General features: G+C 34.7%; 1 protein-coding gene across 1 annotated transcript in view; it reads right to left on the bottom strand.

Annotated features, from left to right (window-relative positions):
* The window catches only part of TBC1D32 (TBC1 domain family member 32), a 184,802-nt gene that overhangs the window by 146,239 nt on the left and 19,601 nt on the right, over positions 1-18,962 (bottom strand). The window contains exons 5-11 of the mRNA XM_060115191.1: positions 10,513-10,581; positions 8,242-8,367; positions 6,115-6,193; positions 5,887-5,990; positions 5,734-5,795; positions 4,981-5,125; positions 2,567-2,626 (exon numbers count right to left, since the gene is read on the bottom strand). Coding sequence (XP_059971174.1) covers positions 2,567-2,626; positions 4,981-5,125; positions 5,734-5,795; positions 5,887-5,990; positions 6,115-6,193; positions 8,242-8,367; positions 10,513-10,581 — 645 coding nt within the window. The remainder of the gene's footprint in view (positions 1-2,566; positions 2,627-4,980; positions 5,126-5,733; positions 5,796-5,886; positions 5,991-6,114; positions 6,194-8,241; positions 8,368-10,512; positions 10,582-18,962) is intronic.

Below are 18,962 nucleotides of genomic sequence, written 5' to 3'. Positions count from 1 at the left end.
TTTTATTTGAGAAGGGGTAACAATCACAGAAAAAGGTACATCTTAGAAGAGGGACAATAACATGATATAATACCCCCTTTAAACTGCAGGAGCAAAAAGCAGATCTAGGGCTTCCCTGGTGGCGCAGTGGTTGAGAGTCCGCCTGCTGATGTAGGGGACATGGGTTCGTGCCCCGGTCCAGGAAGATCCCACATGCCGCGGAGCGGCTGGGCCCGTGAGCCATGGCCACTAAGCCTGCGCATCCGGAGCCTGTGCTCCGCAACGGGAGAGGCCACAACAGTGAGAGGCCCGCGTACCGCAAAAAAAAAAAAAAAAAAGCAGATCTACAGTAGGTAAATTTAAATATTAAAGAGTCAAGTTGAGGGTATACAAAGCAATTATCCTAAACCTTAGGAAAGACAAATTTGCTGTAAAATTCAGGATTTTATTTCATACTTATTTTCCTGCACTAGGAAATATGTACCAGCCAGCTCACTTAACTGTTAACCCCTAAGATTGGCGAGGCAGGGTGGGGGTGGTGGGGGTGGGGGGAGTATAAAAAACAGTAAGGTAGGGAGAATTTAAATAACCTAGCTGTCAATATTTTTTTTAAACGACTTTAAGAGGGCAAGAAAAATAGGAAACGTACTACATAATAAAGCCATTTCAGGGAATGACTTATTCCCTTAAGGGTAAACTGGACAAAAGATTCAAATTGTTAAAAATAAAAGAATAGTTATGCTGATAGCCAAAATGCTTTTCAATTAGTACAGATATTGCTTTAAAAAACTGATAGCACATACACAAATTATTTGTTGCCCAATGCTACCTACTGAAAATGTCATATGTGCCACAGACAGAACAAACTGCACAAAAGAGTAGCCACTAACCCATATTACTTTTAAATTTAAATTAATTAAAATTAAAGAATCAATTTAGGGACTTCCCTAGTGGCACAATCATAGAGAATATGTCTGCCAATGCAGGGGACATGGGTTTGAGCCCTGGCCTGGGAAGATCCCAGATCCCAAAGACAAATCCATGGAGTGGTCCAAAGTTCCAACTGCAGATATACAAATTTTTTTTTTTTTTTTAGATATACAAAATTTGATCTTCAATTCTGAAAGGAAAATGGGAACAAACACACATGGCATCCATTTCCCCCAATGTTTCTTTTCAAAAGTTGGGTTTACTTTTAAAATTATATATATATAGACACACACACACACACACACACACACACACACACACACACACACACACCATTAAAAAAATCTCTTGATATTTTGGTAAATTTAGGAAAGCTTTAAGAGAAAATGAGGTTTAAGATGAAATCTCATGCAAGTTTGATTAATTATGAACATGAAATATTTGAACAAGTTGATAGAATATTGAAGTTGATAATAAAGTAACTATTTGTAGGCTAAGAATTGATTATAGTATAATTCACTTTTCAAATAAGGAATGGATTTTAAGAGTTAATCTACAAGAAACATTTGAAATACGTCCGCTAGGGCCTATGTCATACCAACAGTTATTTGTATGTCAAACCATAAGAGGAAAAAAATTGCTCTTGGTTTTTTCTCCTTTTTCTATTTTAGCAAGATCACTCTATGCTCATATGGCAGCAACAAATTTCCATTTAAAATGGGAATGAGAGAAATGTGGAAAGAGTTTCAGTTTCTCTAAGGATTTTTAAATACCTATTACCTCTACAAATAAATTCCTATCCTAATATTCAACATCTCCCTCTTCTCCTTTCTGAAGCCTAATTCTCTTAATTCTCAAACACAAAACAATTATTATTCTCCTTTCTTCAATTTATGTTCTACTGCAGTCTTCCTAAAATTCACAGTTCGAGGAATCTTTCCCTTTACCTCACTCCTCAACTCAAGATTCTACCTAACTACATAGAACGTATTTATTATCTCAAAGTCATATTAGTATAACATTAATTTCACAATTTTCATGTTTGTCAATTAATTGCTAGACTTGCTGATTTCAGTTCCTTTCACAGTGCCCTAACATGTTGTTCTACTAATAGCAGTAAATGCAGAAAATTTTACTAATATATTTTACAGTATTGGTTTATATTTAGTGTAACTTGAATCAATTTTTGCAACTACAAAAGCATTTACTATTCTGAATTTTATCATGCAACTTTCAGTTAAAAGCATGGGTAAATTTTATAGAACAAACTCCCCTACAAACAACTGATCTGAATTAAACTATATGATAATATTGGGTTGGCCAAAAAGTTCAATTGGGTTTTTCCATAATGTTACAGAAAAACCCGAGCAAACTTTATGGCCAACCCAATACTTAATATGGCTTATCCCAAAATAGCTAGTTACCAGCCCAATTTACTATGAAGTTATATATTTCCTAACTGTTATCCTGACTGTATTTTAAGTCTCTACTTTTATCCTTTTATGTTCACAGAATGGTAGTTTAAAAGTCACATAAAAGGGGGACTGCTTCATTATCCGATGTTAATTAATCACTCAACTTTGCACATTCAAGTTATTACATCATATATCTTTTTGTGACAATATTTCTCAAGATAAGAACAGAAATATAGACTTACCAGCGATTTATATTTCTTTTCAATAAGTCTTAGTACTGCAGTTCTGCTATAATATGCATGCTAAAATTAGGAGTAAAATGGTATTTAATATTCAAGCTATACCATTCAAAATCTATTTTTCCTGCAATATTTCTTTAACATAAATTACACAATAGCTAGTTTAAATTATTGTAATCAGGGTAAAACATGTTTTTCTAAGTACAATGGATTATGAGCATAGCAGTCATAAGAAAGAAAATTATATTAAAAACTGGAGCATTTACTGACAGACCAATAGAAAACAATCTACCCCTCAGTTGTGTCCAGGTACCATGCTAAATTACTTTAAAACCAAAAAAAAACATGTCTGACTACCAGTGTACGACAGAGCCTAAAGTAAAGATTAAGAAGTGAGGGCGAGGGGGGTCGGGGGAGGAATCACAACTCTCACAATGAAGAGGGTACTGTACTGTTTACACATGCAGAAATCTGCCAAGGCTGAAATGCTCTGAAGGGACAGTATCTTAATCATTCTCTGCCAGTCATATTTTAAAAATGATTCAAAGTGCCAAAAAACTCTCTCCTTAGAACATAGATGAGATTAAAATATGATTTTTATGCATTGTACAAAGGGGAAAATTTACATGAATATTACTTATGTTCGATATCATTAGCCTTCAATGTAGTTTATTTTACTTTAAAAAATTAAATAATAGTCTGTAAAGACTATCAAAATTCTGGGGAATAGAATTTAATTAAGTGGGGTTTGGGTTAATTGAGGGTTAATCAAAACCCTGTGTGTTTTAACCCTTGTAGCTTAAAATGTTTTAAAAAACCATTAATCTTTTTGTCAGGTTTAGTAAGAGAAACATATTGACTTACAATTAAATTACTGATCATGTTCTAAAACGAAAGCCTCATAGTACATCCCTTAGACCAGAGTTGACATACCACAACCCTCAGGCCAAATTCAGCTGCCCCCTGATATGGTAAACAATGTTTTATTGTAACATAGTCACATCCATTCATTTATATATTACCTATGGATGCTTCTGGGCTACTGAGAACTGAGTGGTTGCAACAGAAACAGGACAGCCCACAAAGCCAGAAATATTTACTGCCTGACCCTTTACATAAAGTTTGACAACTTCTGCCTTAGATGAGTGGAGGAGAATGTGATAAATTTTAATAATACTAGAACACACTTGGGGAGCTGATTTAATAATTTTCCACTGGTTAGTTTTCCTGTAATGTGCATCATTCTCTTAAGAATCAAGTGCTGACAATAAAAATGTTAAGTAAAAAAAAGTTAATTATAAACACTTTGAATATGATTTGTTAAAATTCACCTGTTTAGGTCTTTTTTAAAGCATACAACCACATAAAACAAAATCTTAATAGCTGTTATCCCTGTGTTATAGAATTAGAGAAATGTAATTTTATTTGTGCTTTTACATATTTTGTATATTGTCTACAATAGTGGTGTAATTTGATAATCAAAAAAAAGAAAAAGGTCAAATGCCAGATGTGAGGAACAAAGGGTTCAGGTAAAATTAAGTTGAACAAGCATTTATCAAACATATACTATATGTAGGCCAGGTAAGTGCTAAGCACCAAACAGAATTATGTTTTGGTTAACTGGGCATTATTATACAGTTTAGATAAAAGGCAAAAAAAAAAAAAAAGAAAGAAAGACATCAGCTAGATAATGTCCAAATCGTGCTAAGCAGTAAATGAACATGTTGCTGCTCTGCATGGTTTGCATGGCAAGTCATGGTCCCATTCCCATCCTTCCCCACTGCAACAAATACAGGTTGAGAGGGACAAAGATGTAAGAACACAGGCCAACACAGCTATGACTACTGCCAGACACAGACCACTCTTATTCAACAGCAGAAGATGGAGGTAACAGTGTAAGAATCTTTTAATATTAGTTTCAGTTCTAAGATAGTGATCACCTCCACAGGAAGTCACCAGCATTCAGGCATTAGACACATTTTCCAAACTGCAATTTCATCAAGTGGCAAATGAAGAGATGTTTTCAGACATCTAAGCCAGAGAAAAGTGAGCATTGAACCCTTATGTTCTACCACATCGGCTTAAAAAATTCGTAGCTTTTAAACTAAGACATGATTTTGCATAGGTCATCAGTTTAATAGATTCAAATGAATTACCATTAAAATCCTTTTCTGACTCTGTCACCTAATAGGTAAACCATCTTGAGCAAGTTACTTCTCTATCCCTCAGTTGCTGCATCTCTAAAATGGGATAATACCACCACCTACATCATAGACTGTTATAAGAATTAAGTGAGTTAACACGAGTAAAAGTGATTAGAACTCTTGGCACACAGTAAACATCCAAACAGCAGCTATTCTTTGACACAATAGAGCAATACACCAAGAAAGGTAGTAAAACATTCTGTATTTCCTTACCATCCACTTTTTGAACCACACAGCCTTGGTATCAACCAATGCAAGAAAGTATATCGGATCCAAAATCTTTTGTGAGACAAGATGGCTTTGATCATGTTTAACTGATAATAAAGACAAAGTACTCTCCACAATTTCTTCCATATACCTTAAAGTTTGGGAAAGAAGTGATTTTTAGAATAAAACAAATGCTATATATACGTAATAGTGACATTTTATATTTATGGAATGATAAAGTAATAGGTAATCTTTAGAAACATAATTTTTTAATATTGCAGTAAATGGCAGGGGTGAAATTCATCCAGTTTTCTCTGCTCTAAAAACTTATGTTCTACTTCAACACTGGCTGTCCAAATTTAACTTTCCTTTTTAGACCCACAGTTACTCTTATTAAACCTTATTATATACAACCTTATTAAACCTTATTATATACAACCTTATTAAAAATCTTAGAACTAAAAAAGGGAAAAGTTTAAAGAACATTCAAGGAACTTGACCAAAGTAGCGAAGACCAGTAATGAAAGAACCTGAGGCTACAACAGCCTCTTACCTTGTTGTGATAATTAAATGGTATAAAATGGTACTTGCATAGAGCCATTCACATAGCTAAGTAAAAAAACATGAAAGGCTAAAAAATAAACTAGTAAGCCTTTCCCAACCACATAAATCAGTTAAGACTGACTGTCTTACTCTCTTTGAAATGTATATGGACAGTAACACTCCTAATTTTATACTGGCATAAACTAGGGGGCTTACTTTTCTGGGTGTCGAATCCAGAAAGATGGAGCCTCTTTCTGATATTCATTTAGAAGACGAACCTATAAAACAGTGCATAACCGTTCTCAAGAAGTTAGAATTCTTAAATATAGAATTAAACAGAAATAAAAGCATATTATAGAAAATGTATACCTTTTTAAGTAAATGGATCACATTAGGATTAGTTATATCTATGCCAGTTGAAAGAGTAGGAATATGATTTTCTCTAGAGAGAAAGTGTAACTCCAAATATTTAGCTAAAAAGAAAATATAAAAATAAAGTTATTATGCCATTCATTTACAGTGCTTTCTGAAAGTTATTTCCTATCCATTTTCTTAAGTACAAACTTATAAGTTTTAAAAATGATATAATAAACATACCTAAGCTTTTATAAATTTCCTTGGTCATATGTAATGGTGAAAGTGTAAACATCTGTGCATAGAATTTTAAAATCCGATCCTATGGAAATGAAACAAGATTTGTATCCAATATTCTTTCATCATCTATTTTTGTAAGAATCATTTTCTACATAGTAAAAAACTTAATAAACACAAGACCATTCAAAAATTTCAGTAGAAATGTAACTAAAACGGCACATTCTTGTGTTGGTTGGCAAAAAGTAAAGTCAACCAAAACTAAGAGTCAATCTAATACAGTGGTATATTGTTGTAAAATCTGGTAATAGCAGATACAGACATGGGGAGATGTGGTGAAGAAAGGAAACAATATAATTTGTTACAATTTGACACAATGTAAAGGAGTCAAACAAAGAAACAGGAGTACTAAATGTAAAACAAAACAAACAAAAATCCCCACTCCTTTCCAAATCCACTATTTGTTTTTGTTTTAATTGCTCATATAGGAAGATTAATTAGATTTTCAGGACTTCAATAATTTTGCCTATTCCAAATATTATATTCCAAAATTTTACCTTATTTACCAGTCAGAATGGCCATCATCAAAAAATCTAGAAACAATAAATGCTGGAGAGGGTGTGGAAAAAAGGGAACACTCTTGCACTGCTGGTGGGAATGTGAATTGGTACAGCCACTATGGAGAACGGTATGGAGGTTCCTTAAAAAACTACAAATAGAACTACCATATGACCCAGCAATCCCACTACTGGGCATATACCCTGAGAAAACTATAATTCAAAAAGAGTCATGTACCAAAATGTTCATAGCAGCCCTATTTACAATAGCCCAGAGATGGAAACAACCTAAGTGTCCATCATTGGATGAATGGATAAAGAAGATGTGGCACATATATACAATGGAATATTACTCAGCCATAAAAAGAAACGAAATTGAGCTATTTGTAATGAGGTGGATGGACCTAGAGTCTGTCATACAGAGTGAAGTAAGTCAGAAAGAGAAAGACAAATACTGTATGCTGACACATATATATGGAATTTAAGAAAAAAATGTCATGAAGAACATAGGGGTATGATAGGAATAAAGACACAGATCTACTAGAGAATGGACTTGAGGATATGGGGAGGGGGAAGGGTAAGCTGTGACAAAGCGAAAGAGTGGCATGGACATATATACACTCCCAAACATAAGGTAGATAGCTAGTGGGAAGCAGCCGCATAGCACAGGGAGATCAGCTCGGTGCTTTGTGACCGCCTGGAGGGGTGGGATAGGGAGGGCGGGAGGGAGACGCAAAAGGGAGGGGATATGGGAACATATGTATATGTATAACTGATTAAATTTGCTAAAAAAAAAAAAAAAAAAGTAAAGTAGAAACTACCACAATGTAAATGAATTAAATGAGATAACAGATGTAATCAGTACCTGACACTCGTAGGTACCTAGAAATGACAGCTTATCATTTTAATTATACCAACTTTGATGGGCTTGATCCTAACAGTGAAATTCAGTTTCCCATCAAAAAAATAAAATTCCCTCAAATGATCTACTCTGAAGAAAAAAATAACCTTGACTATATCAAATATTAGATGAATACACTTACAAAAAATGGTTACCCAAGTGACTAAAAATATATTTCAATAACCCAAGAGGTTTGTACTGAACACAGGATATTAAATACTTTGGGAAGTTTTCATATTTGCAGCAATTGGTAAGTATTTGTCATACTTTTTGAACACTATAGGCTTCACTCAGTTACATGTAAGAGTCCTTTAGAGCAGCATTCCCCAACCTTTTTGGCACCAGCGACCAGTTTTGTGGAAGACAATTTTTCCACAGACAGGAAGGATACTTGGATATCCCTTTACAAGATAAAACAAAATGCATAAGCTAACACAGTCTATTATTTGGCAATGAAGTATGACACTGACCAACCATACTTTGAATCTAATCATGACATAGTAAGTTAATTCCTTTAAAAAAAAAAATCTTGACAATTCAAAAGCTGGAGCTGAAATTATATTTGTGTTACTATTAAATATTTGAGCTACTATTAAAGAAAATTATATTCCATTTGCTTCTAGAATAGTAGGAAAAAAATAGGAATTCTTAACACTTCTGTAAGCATTTCCTTACACTAAATACAGGATCAGGATCTGAAAGATACACTGTCAGTTTCTCACAGAGAGTGGTCCAATTTTCATAGTTCAGTACATCAGATGGAGGAGCTGAACATAATGTTTGCAAGGCTTCATATCTCACCTATAATTTTTTAAAAGAATTTTTATTAATACTCAGCCACCAAAATAATAGCAATTCTCCAAATATTTAACAAACATTGAAAGGCAGAGTCTGGATAACTGCTTTAAAAAGCCAGGTGAAAATCAGAGCCCCTTTTAAAAAACAATTCTTGATAATTCATTTTTTAAACTGTTAAGCAGAGAAACTAAATAGTGTTTTAATTTTTGCTTTACATAAAATAACCTAACTATATTAGAAGATTCTAGGTCACACGTCTAAGGGGAAGAGAAGAAGCGATGGTAGCCAAATCTGAATCACCAGAATAAGGTATTCCAGTGTCTCCTCCATAGACTTGCCTCACTTGAACAGACCCCCATAGGTGGTCCTACAGTTTGAGGACTCTAATTCTAAAACACTGCCCAGTTATGTCCCTGGTGAAGCATTCCCATTCTAGGATATATGAACAATTCTCACAAAATAATTAATTTGAACTTGTTTTTGCCGCTACACCATATTTTCTGACCTTCTAACCACTGAGATAGGGAAAAAAAAGTGATTCAGCAATGTGATGCAAAATTGAATTTCTGAATTTTCACAGAAATCTTATTAATCATTCTTCTCAGATTTCAGTCAGAATTCACTCAAGACAGTATGACCCAAGGGACAGCAGTGGCAAATAGCTCTACTCCAACCATAAGTGGAGTAAAGCTTCTCCCCCACTCACTCTCCAACTAGTGAGTAATAACACACTGATTCCAACCTGTTCCTCAAAATTTGGTTGTTCCTCAGCTGAAATAACTGAAACCTAGTGAGGGGGAAAAAAAATGAAGAGTCAAAGAGCTAAGACCTTAGGACACCAAGCACTCCGAATGTGTCAAGGTGTCAGTTTTCAGGGTGTCAAGTTTTAGGTGAAACAAATAGAATACACATGTTTAAAAATGTCTATATATTCATATAAAAAACTCAAATACAATTTTATTTGGGATAGGCATTAGGGGGACTATGAAGAGAGTTTAAAAACATTAAATTTCTCCTTTTCAGTTAATTTTTAGGACAAAACTCCATTAACAATTTACTATTTGCAGAAGTAGAACAAAGGTTTCTGAACAAGTATAGTTTTCCAAATAATCCACTTAAACTAAAGACAATAATATTGTTATCATATAAAGTCAGGTCCCATTGCCAATCTGTTGAAACATTTACTAAAACCTAGAAAATAAATCAGAATGTGAAATGCTGAGAGGAAAAAAAAATCATTGGGAGTAAATCATAGCTATTCACTTAATTTAAAATGAAAAGTTGAAGAAAAACAATGTATTTCAAAAACGAGACCAAATGGCAAGATATAACAGACGTCTGAGGTACATCAAAAATCCTATCATTTTCTATTTCAAGTGAAACAGACTGACTTTCAAATGAAATAAAACTTCATAAACAGTAATTTATACAATTATTACAATATAAAGAGGCTCAATTCAATAAAATTGCTTTTTAAAAATATTTTCTAGGGGCCTCCCTGGTGGCGCAGTGGTTGAGAGTCCGCCTGCCGATGCAGGGGATACGGGTTCGTGCCCCGGTCTGGGAGGATCCCATATGCCGCGGAGCGGCTGGGCCCGTGAGCCATGGCCGCTGGGCCTGCGCATCCGGAGCCTGTGCTCCGCAACGGGAGAGGCCACAACAGTGAGAGGCCCGCATACCGCAAAAAGAAAAAAAAAAAAAAAAAAAAAAAATTTTCTAATAAATGAACACGTGTCAAAGTTGCTCACGTTTTCCAGAAGTAGAAAGAGCATTAAATGAAGATTTTTTTCTTCAAAGAAATCACTAAAATATCATATACAAAGGAACAGTGAAGGAACAGTTTGGGAGAAACTGCTCAAAAATTCATCCCTTGAAAATTGAAACTAGGAATAAAAATTTCCTCTTACAAACTGTGAGAACTCTCTAAGGAGAGCCTCTCTTGCTCTGTGACTTTTCATTTCAAGACTAGAAAGTCTAGCAGGGATATCAGTCTAGAACTGCCATGATATTAAAACACTATCTTCAAGAAATAATCCAGCTGCTACTAATTATAATCTATTATATATATATACATATATATATACATATATATATATATATATATATATATATATCTGACTGAACTTGAGAGTTATCCTTTAAACTTACCTCTTTAGGTTGCCCAGGATCCAACTGGTCTAAAATTAACTGTAATTTTCCTTGACAAAATTTATAATGCTGTAACACAATTAACAGAACATTAATTCCTTCATTCATTTAGTAGACTTTTAGAAGTATTGTTATAAATGATTTTTCATATAACTCCAAGCACAAAACAAATTCTGAAACAAGAGAAGGGTATGATCTGTTTTGATTTAGCGGCAAACTTAGAATTTTTGTATCCCAAGGCATTTAAATGAGAACTTAATGTCCCAGTAGGACAGTGCACTTTCATGTATATGAGGTTATCATTTGCTGAGCAATTGCAACATATAGAACATTATAAGACTCAAAAGATACAAAGCTAAAAATGTTTGGTACCCAGGAATCTGAGATGTATGAAACAAAGGTAAAACAACATAAACAAATAAGAAGGCACTGATGGTACCCTAAGCATAGCTATGATGCTGCTTGAACTTTTCTGTTCCTTTTCTTCCCTGGGCTTCTCCTTAAACTTTCTCCATGTCTCCTCTTAGGTGAAGAATTCCTAAAGTAAAAACTTCCATCTAGAAAAAAGTTTATAGTAGACCATAAGCTGTTTTAGAAAAGGAATCTTTTTCTTGCCAAAGCAATTTAAATAATACCTTAAATAACCACCTAAAAATAAAAGCTGCCATTATTATGTAACAAGCCTCATACCACCTCAATCCACAATGACTCTGGAGTATGAGAAATATGAAAACCAAGTCACCCAGCAATCAGAACTCAGATTCCCATCTTCATTAGAGACCCTCTTCTCTTCACTGTCTATACTCTCTTGAGGTGTTCTCATCTAGTTCTTAAATACATCACAATGACTAAAATTTATCAGTCACTTCATCTCCAAGGTAACATATATAATTATCCTTTCAACACTTCCCCTGGATGTTTAATAAGCACCTCAAACTTAACATATCCAAAATAAAATTCTTTATTTTTTTATTCCAAACCTGCTCCTCCCTCAAACTTCCCCATCTTGGTAAATAGTTCTACCATCCATCCATATTTTGTCTTAAGTCAAAAATAGGAGTCAATCTTGACTCCTTGCTTCTTCTCATTTCCTACACCCAATGCCATGACAACTCCCAAGTTTCACATATCATAACTACCCATTGCCACTTCACTGCTAAAACCTTAGTTGACACCATCATCAACTCTAGACTACTTAAATTCATCCTAACTGGTCTCCCTGCTTCTGCTCTTAATCTCATCCTACTCTACCCCATCATCCATTCTCTAGCAATAGACAAAGCTTCTCAAAATTATAGATCAAGTCTCTTTATCTCCCTTACTTCAACCCCACAAAAAGACTTCCCACTTTACTCAGAATAAAATATAACAGTTTGACTTACACGATCTGGCCCCTGCCTATCTAACTTTCTCTCATACCACTCTGCCATGTAGGTTTCAGTCATGCTGGCCTTTTTTCCCCCATCCTTAGAAGATGCCATGCCCACTGTAGCCTAAGAACCTTTGCCATTGCCATTCCTGCTGCCTGGCAATGCTATTCTTCTAGAGCTTTGCACGGTGGCCTTCCAATCACTTAGAATTTGGTCTTTTTCACTATAGTATCCTCAATACCTGAAACAGTGCTGGATACAGAGTTGGCACTCAATATACATTTGTTAAACTCGAGAATGATTCCATAGCCAGTCTTCCTACCATGTTACATTGTCTCTAACAATAGAGGGTACATATTGCCACTTGATGACAAACCCAAAACAGCCTGATATTTCAGATCCTTCAACATAAATTTTCTTAAAAAGCCTTAAAATGTCCTCAGTTTTACTCCTTTCTAAAGGTATATAGTTCACTGAGCATATACCCAGAGAAAACCATCATTCAAAAAGACACATGCACCCCAGTGTTCACTGCAGCACTATTCATAATAGCCAGGTCACGGAAGCAACCTAAATGCCCATCGACAGACGAACAGATAAAGAAGATGTGGTACATTTATACAATCGAATACTACTCAGCATAAAAAGGAACGAAACTGGGTCATTTGTAGAGATGTGGATGGACCTAGAGAATGTCATACAGAGTGAAGTAAGTCAGAAAAAGAAAAACAAATATCATATATTAATGCATATATGTGGAATCTAGAAAAATGGTATAGCTGAACCAGTTTGCAAGGCAGAAATAGAGACACAGATGTAGAGAACAAACGTATGGACACCAAGGGGGTAAAGTGGGGGTCGGGGAAGAGGAGGTGGTGGGATGAATTGAGAGATTAGGACTGACATACATACACTAACATTAATAAAATAGAACCTGCTGTATAAAAAAATAAAAAAAATTAAATTAAAAAATAAAGTATATAGTTCAACTGCTGAAGTCTGTATATACTACGTTTTAAAATTAGAAGTACTGTATATTAAATAATAGAGCTTTAATTTTGAGTTTTCATTATACAATAAAATACTAAAATGTATGAGTGGTAACTACTAAATAAAATGTAAGTATATAAGTGCAGCTTGTCTTGTCTAATGTGAAAAAAGTACAGACAACACAGGATATCTTACATAGTATATATATACATATATAAACATTAAGATATATGTTGTGTATATATAGATATAAGTATATATGTCCATATGTGTATATAGTGTGTATATAAGTATATAAAGTACATATACACACTCATTCTACTGCTAATTACACAAGCTCTTTTCTTTAGCCTGGCCCTTTTGCCTCTTGTAAAATTGATTTCTTCTGGTCCTCCCACTTCCACTATCATGTCTTTTATCAGATCATCTATGTCTAAAAAGTCCTGCCATCCAACTCATTAGCAAATAAGAATATCAAGGACATGAATTTTAATCAGACAGAAGATTAAGCCAGGTTTTAAAATTCTAACTAGCTATGTGACCCTGGAATCTTTAACCCCATCCTCAGTTTTCACATCCACTTCCTAGCATCACTGTAAGAATTAAACGAGAAAAAAATGTAAAGTCTTTTTGCTTTATCATTATTAAATTTTAAAATTTGCAGTAAATCTCAAATTTACTTCAGTCAGGAAATTTCCTATCTGAAAATAGAAAACTGAGCCCCCCTCCACCTACTGCCTATTCAAGATCTATAAATATAATTCACTGATTTCAGATTTCCATTCAGCTTCTTTTCTAAAAGAGAAGTCACGTTCTACAACAGCCCTGGTAGATGAGAAGTCAGATACTGTTTGAACATTCGCAACTACAGGAGTTCATATTTGGTGAAACAACCAATATTATGTCAAGTAGCAGTCAAAAAAGATAATACTTAGATCTTAAAATTCATTTGTTTAAATGCTCCCCCTGACAAAGACTTTTTTTTTTTTTACTCTTTATGATCAATACCTCAGGCAAGCAACCCTTACCTTGAAAATGTCTTTGCTTTTTACTTAACAAAAATGATCACAACTAATCAGCATGATGATCCCTCAACTTCCCTCCTCTTACTCTCAACATTATTCTGTGGTGAACAGTTAACCACCAAATCCAAAGATCTTTTCTTAGTCCTCATCTTATTTGACTTCCCTCTAGCCTTCATCCCCCCCCCCGCTTAACCTCCTACCCAGTGCAATATGGTTTGGTACCCTTTCTAACCCATTCTTCCATTTCTGTCTGCCCTCTGAAATGTGTTTCCTAAGGTCTTGCTTACTTAGGTGGCTTAAGTAGCAACATCTCTGCACAGATGACTCACGTTATCCCCAACATTTCTACCAAATGAATCCTGCATGTTCAACTACCTGCTACACCACTGGGATACCTTACTGGTGTCTCAAATTCAATACGTATACCCAACAACAACAACAAAAAAGAAGAAAAGAAGAACCCACCACATTCTTCTCCACATCTAATTCCTCCCTAATTCCAGACTTGATTCATAACATCATAGTCTCCCAGCCACTTTGGCTTAAAAAATCAAAACTAGACCTTTAACTTCTACTTCCACTTTGCACTACTCCCTCCAAAACATCTCAAAAATCGAGCTTAATGATCCTACTTCTGCAATAATTTCATATCAGTCTCTATTCCTACAAAGCCTCCTCAGTTCAGGTCCTCATTACTTTTTACTTAACTACCGTGATAGCCTTCTAACTTATCTCCCTACATCCACTTTCTCCCCTTCCCATGCCCTTCCGTATACAACTGTTAGGTAAGTCTGATGCACATTTTCCTGTTAAGAAACCTAAAATGATTTCTCTCAAATTACAAAACAATTAAATTTAGCTTTTGAATGCATTCATTTATTCCTCAAATATTTATTCGGCATCTACTATGTGTCAGACACCTACTATGTTACCAGGCACTATGATTTTATAGCTAGAAACAATAATGATTACGATATAATCCTTACCCTTACTCCATAAACTGCCCTTAATCTAACCTTCCAATTTACTCCCTGCAAACTCTGTCCTAACCCTTCACATAAACTACTCAGAGCTTCCCAGATATGCCACATTCTTTGTTGATGCAGAAATTTTGAACTTTCCCTTGTCTGAAATACTTTCCTCTATAGCTCTTGGATATTCTTGGTTATAAGGACTTGTCTTTGGATCCCCATGACACATTACTTCTACTTGCAACTTGGTTATTTATGTACATATCCTATCTCTTTACTCTCAAGTAAGCTCCTTGAAAAAATAATGTATATCTGATTAATCTTTGCAATTTTATAGTGCCTGGCACAAGATATTGTACATAGCATATGCCCAATACATATCTGTTGGCTGAATATGTATCCAAAGAGTTGAAGTCCCTCAATTCTACCATGTTTGCCTTTCTTCTCAGGTAATGCATATTAGAAAAGCATAGCCTTTAGTAGTTATCTGATTGGAATAGCCTCATTAATATGTTTACTACCTTATAAGATTCCTTTGTCTTCTTAAACATAGTACAAATTACTCTTAAAATGTTACTTAAGCAATGAAATACATACTACACTAGAAATGAGAATAAGTCTAATACCTACCTTAAAGGTTATCTATATAGTTTTTTAACATTTCTGTGTGTTATTGGATGGACAAATTTCCATTGCAACTAACTATAATAATTTATTGATACTTAACTGAAACATGTAGACAACGTGTTCCATTGACTACAACAGAGTTGTTAGAAATATTTAGAACAGCTGAAATTGTTAGATTAAAAATTCCTGAGGGGAGCAGTGTCTGCCAACTTGATTGGTAAAGCAACACAAAAGAGACCTGTTGGTGATATCAATATAGGTAGATAATTCCAAAAGGAAAACATTTTTAGACATATTTACATGTGTGAAAGGATAAACCAAGCAAATAATTTCTGAGCAATGCTACAGGGAAAAGAGCAAGAAGTAGAATAGGTTGATAATCTGAGATGGATTTTGGTCCTACTGTATGATCATAAGGATACTAATTAAAGGTCTCCAGATGCTAAAATAAGATTTGTATACATTTCTGTCAAATTCAGTATACCTAAAGATAGCGAACATACGATGCATTCTGTAACTTTTGTTGTTTTAGAGATATATTCACTTTATTACATCATATATTGAAGAATATTCACATTAGTCAATAACTACACTTTAAGTTAAAAAATCATACCACCCTCAAATTACTCTAGAAATCTCTATTTTAAATATTTGGTTTGTAAACTATATAAACCATTGAAATACAACTAGTCAAAGAAAGACAACTATTACTGGTGTTCAAACAAAGAGCTATGGGAAATAAAATATATAAATATTAAACCTAATGATTCTTTAGGCTTTAGTATGTATAATTGTACAATGATTTCTTTCCTGTTCTTACAAAAGAAAAAGAACCACCACCCAGTGATGATGACAATGATAACAGCAAACATTTACATAAGAGCTTAGTATGAGCCAAGTACTGTTCAAAATGCTTTACATACATTAAATCTGCAAGGCAACATTATAAGAGTAAATACTATTACTATCTCCTCTATAACAGTTAAGAAAATTGAGGCACTGAAAGAGGTTAAGAAGACAAAGCCCACAGCTCATCAATGGCACAGCCAGAGTTTGACTTGTTTCCAAGATTCGGAATGAATTAGCTTCATGTAGAATAGTTTTTTAAAATTGTAGTGCATCTAAAACTTCTTAAAATTATGAGCTCACCCTTCATTAAGCCTTAAATACAGAACAAAGCTATTAATTCAAAACAAAAATAAGGTTTTAAAAATGTTTTCAAATGATAAAGTTCTTAATTTCCTAGATGTTTAATGTTTTAACAAAAAAGATCTTATGCACTTTTCTTTATAAGTGCTACCATTGAGAAATAATGACAAAAATCTATTAATATTTAAAAGTATAAAGAAACTTAGGTATTCATAAAGATATTAGCATTGTTAATCAGAGAAATTAGTTTTTCTGGTGTCAAATTGTCTTAAGACATTACCATTAAACAAGCAAAGAAAGCTCACACCTGCACCTACCCAGTTCTTCTCCCTAACAAGCCCCCTGCCTCAAGCTTAACTCTAGGCAGCTGCATTATCAATACTACCGTGTTTTTTTTCCTACTGTCAGCTGCCTTTCCCTTTCCCTTCTACATTTTTAGGATTTTAGGTTCCTATATTTTTCTGTTTATAAGACAAATAATAATAATAAAAGTCTTATCAATTAAGGGTAGCTCGAGATGGAGGAACTTCTGAATAGTAGTTTGGGCTGTGGCTATCCTACTGTTCTGGCCGATGCTGCTGAACAAGAGATGAGAATCTTGCAATTCCTCAGCAGTAGTATGACATCCTCAAAGGCAGAATTCCTCACCAAAAAGAGCATTGTAAAAACTTTAAAGATTTTAGGAGAGGCCAGAAAAGGGGTTGAACTCAAGATATTCTAAGATTTGAGAAGTTAGGGTAAAACGTAAATTAGAGTGGTTGATAGCACAGCACATACTCAGAGACAGGGGAAAGGCCTCAAACCCAATAAAAGGAAAAAGCTACTCAAGAAAAGTCTTACTGGAAGAATTCAAAACCTAGCAACAAGATGGAATTCAAATTGTTCCCAGGAGGTAGTTCAAACACAAAGCTTCTTTTCCAGGAAATAAAAAACAGAAAAGATCCTAGCCTCCAGGTGAACAAGTAGCAACAATGGCAAGATATTAGTTTCTTCACTGCTACTGTAAGAAGCTACCATAAACTTAGTGACTTAAAAAAACACAAATTTATTACCTCAGTTCTAGAGGTCAGAGTACATTGGCAGACACCCCGACATCTACTCCAGCCTGCACAACACCTTCTCTGCCTCTGACCCTCCTGAGTCTCTCTTATAAGGACGCTTGTGATTACATTCGGCTCACCTGGATAATCCAGAATAATCTCCCCATCTGAAGATCCTTAATTTAATCACATTAACAAAGTCCCTTGGCCCACGTACGGTAACAGGTTCATAGGTTCTGGGTATTAAGACATGGATGTCTTTGAAAGGGCTGTTATTCTGCCTGCTATAGGTACCAAAGGATGGGCTTCAGGGGGAGGTCACCATGAAAGTAAAGAAACAGTAAATTCCTTAAATAGGTTCACATCATGAAAGAACAGCTGGTGACTGTTATCCTAAACTCACCTTCTCCATACAAAGGGTACATCTTGGGGTTCCCTTAGAACGTAATAAAATATCGATAGTTTGCACACTACAAAAAAGCATAATGTAATGCCTGTGCCATATTACAACTGAATACTGTCGGGGAAGAGAAAGAAAAGCTGCAAGAGGAAAGGATATTAATTTTGAAAGCTTAATTAGAGGTAATATCTTCTAGCAGTAGAAAATCACCCATCGAAGCTCAGTTAGAAACCATACAGGACTAGAGCTGGGAAATTTTCTATTTGAGTATGTCTCTCAATGGTATCCATTTCAGCATATCCTTCAAGAAATAGCAACAATAATAAAAGCTAACACATACAGAGCAGCAGCAATTATTAACTCAGTTAATCTTCTCAACAGCAGGATGAGGTAAGTGGTATTATCATTCCCATTTTAAAATGAAAAACACTACGGCAGGGAAGTTAAGACACTTGTCTAAGGTCACACAGCTAGTAAGTGGTAGAACAAAGATTTGAACCCAAGAAGTCTCCAGGTAGTGCAGCACAGAACAAAGAGAACAGACTATCAAGGGGAAGAGACCAGGCTTAAATTCACAGTGGAATCCTAAGGAGCAACACGAGTTTTACCTATTATTATAAGCCTCACTTTTTTTCTGTAAAGTAGGCTGGTAACACCTATAGTGAATATAAAGCCAAGCAAAGGGACCAATATATGGCAGCAATCTCGATAACAGATATCTAATATTATTATTTTTATCTTTCTAGAATTATTTTGCAGACGTTTTCCAGGTTTAATCACAGTGCCAAATGCTTCCAGTGAATGCTCTGCTCACAACTATAGTAAAAATCAGCCAACTTTATTCTTTAATGTGCTCAAACTTACACAAACAGTCTCCA

This window comes from Mesoplodon densirostris, chromosome 12, assembly GCF_025265405.1.
Source record: "Mesoplodon densirostris isolate mMesDen1 chromosome 12, mMesDen1 primary haplotype, whole genome shotgun sequence".
Classification (NCBI taxonomy): domain Eukaryota; kingdom Metazoa; phylum Chordata; class Mammalia; order Artiodactyla; family Ziphiidae; genus Mesoplodon; species Mesoplodon densirostris.
The sequence above is the reverse complement of the archived record's forward strand: the minus strand, read 5'-3'. Positions and strand labels throughout refer to the sequence as shown.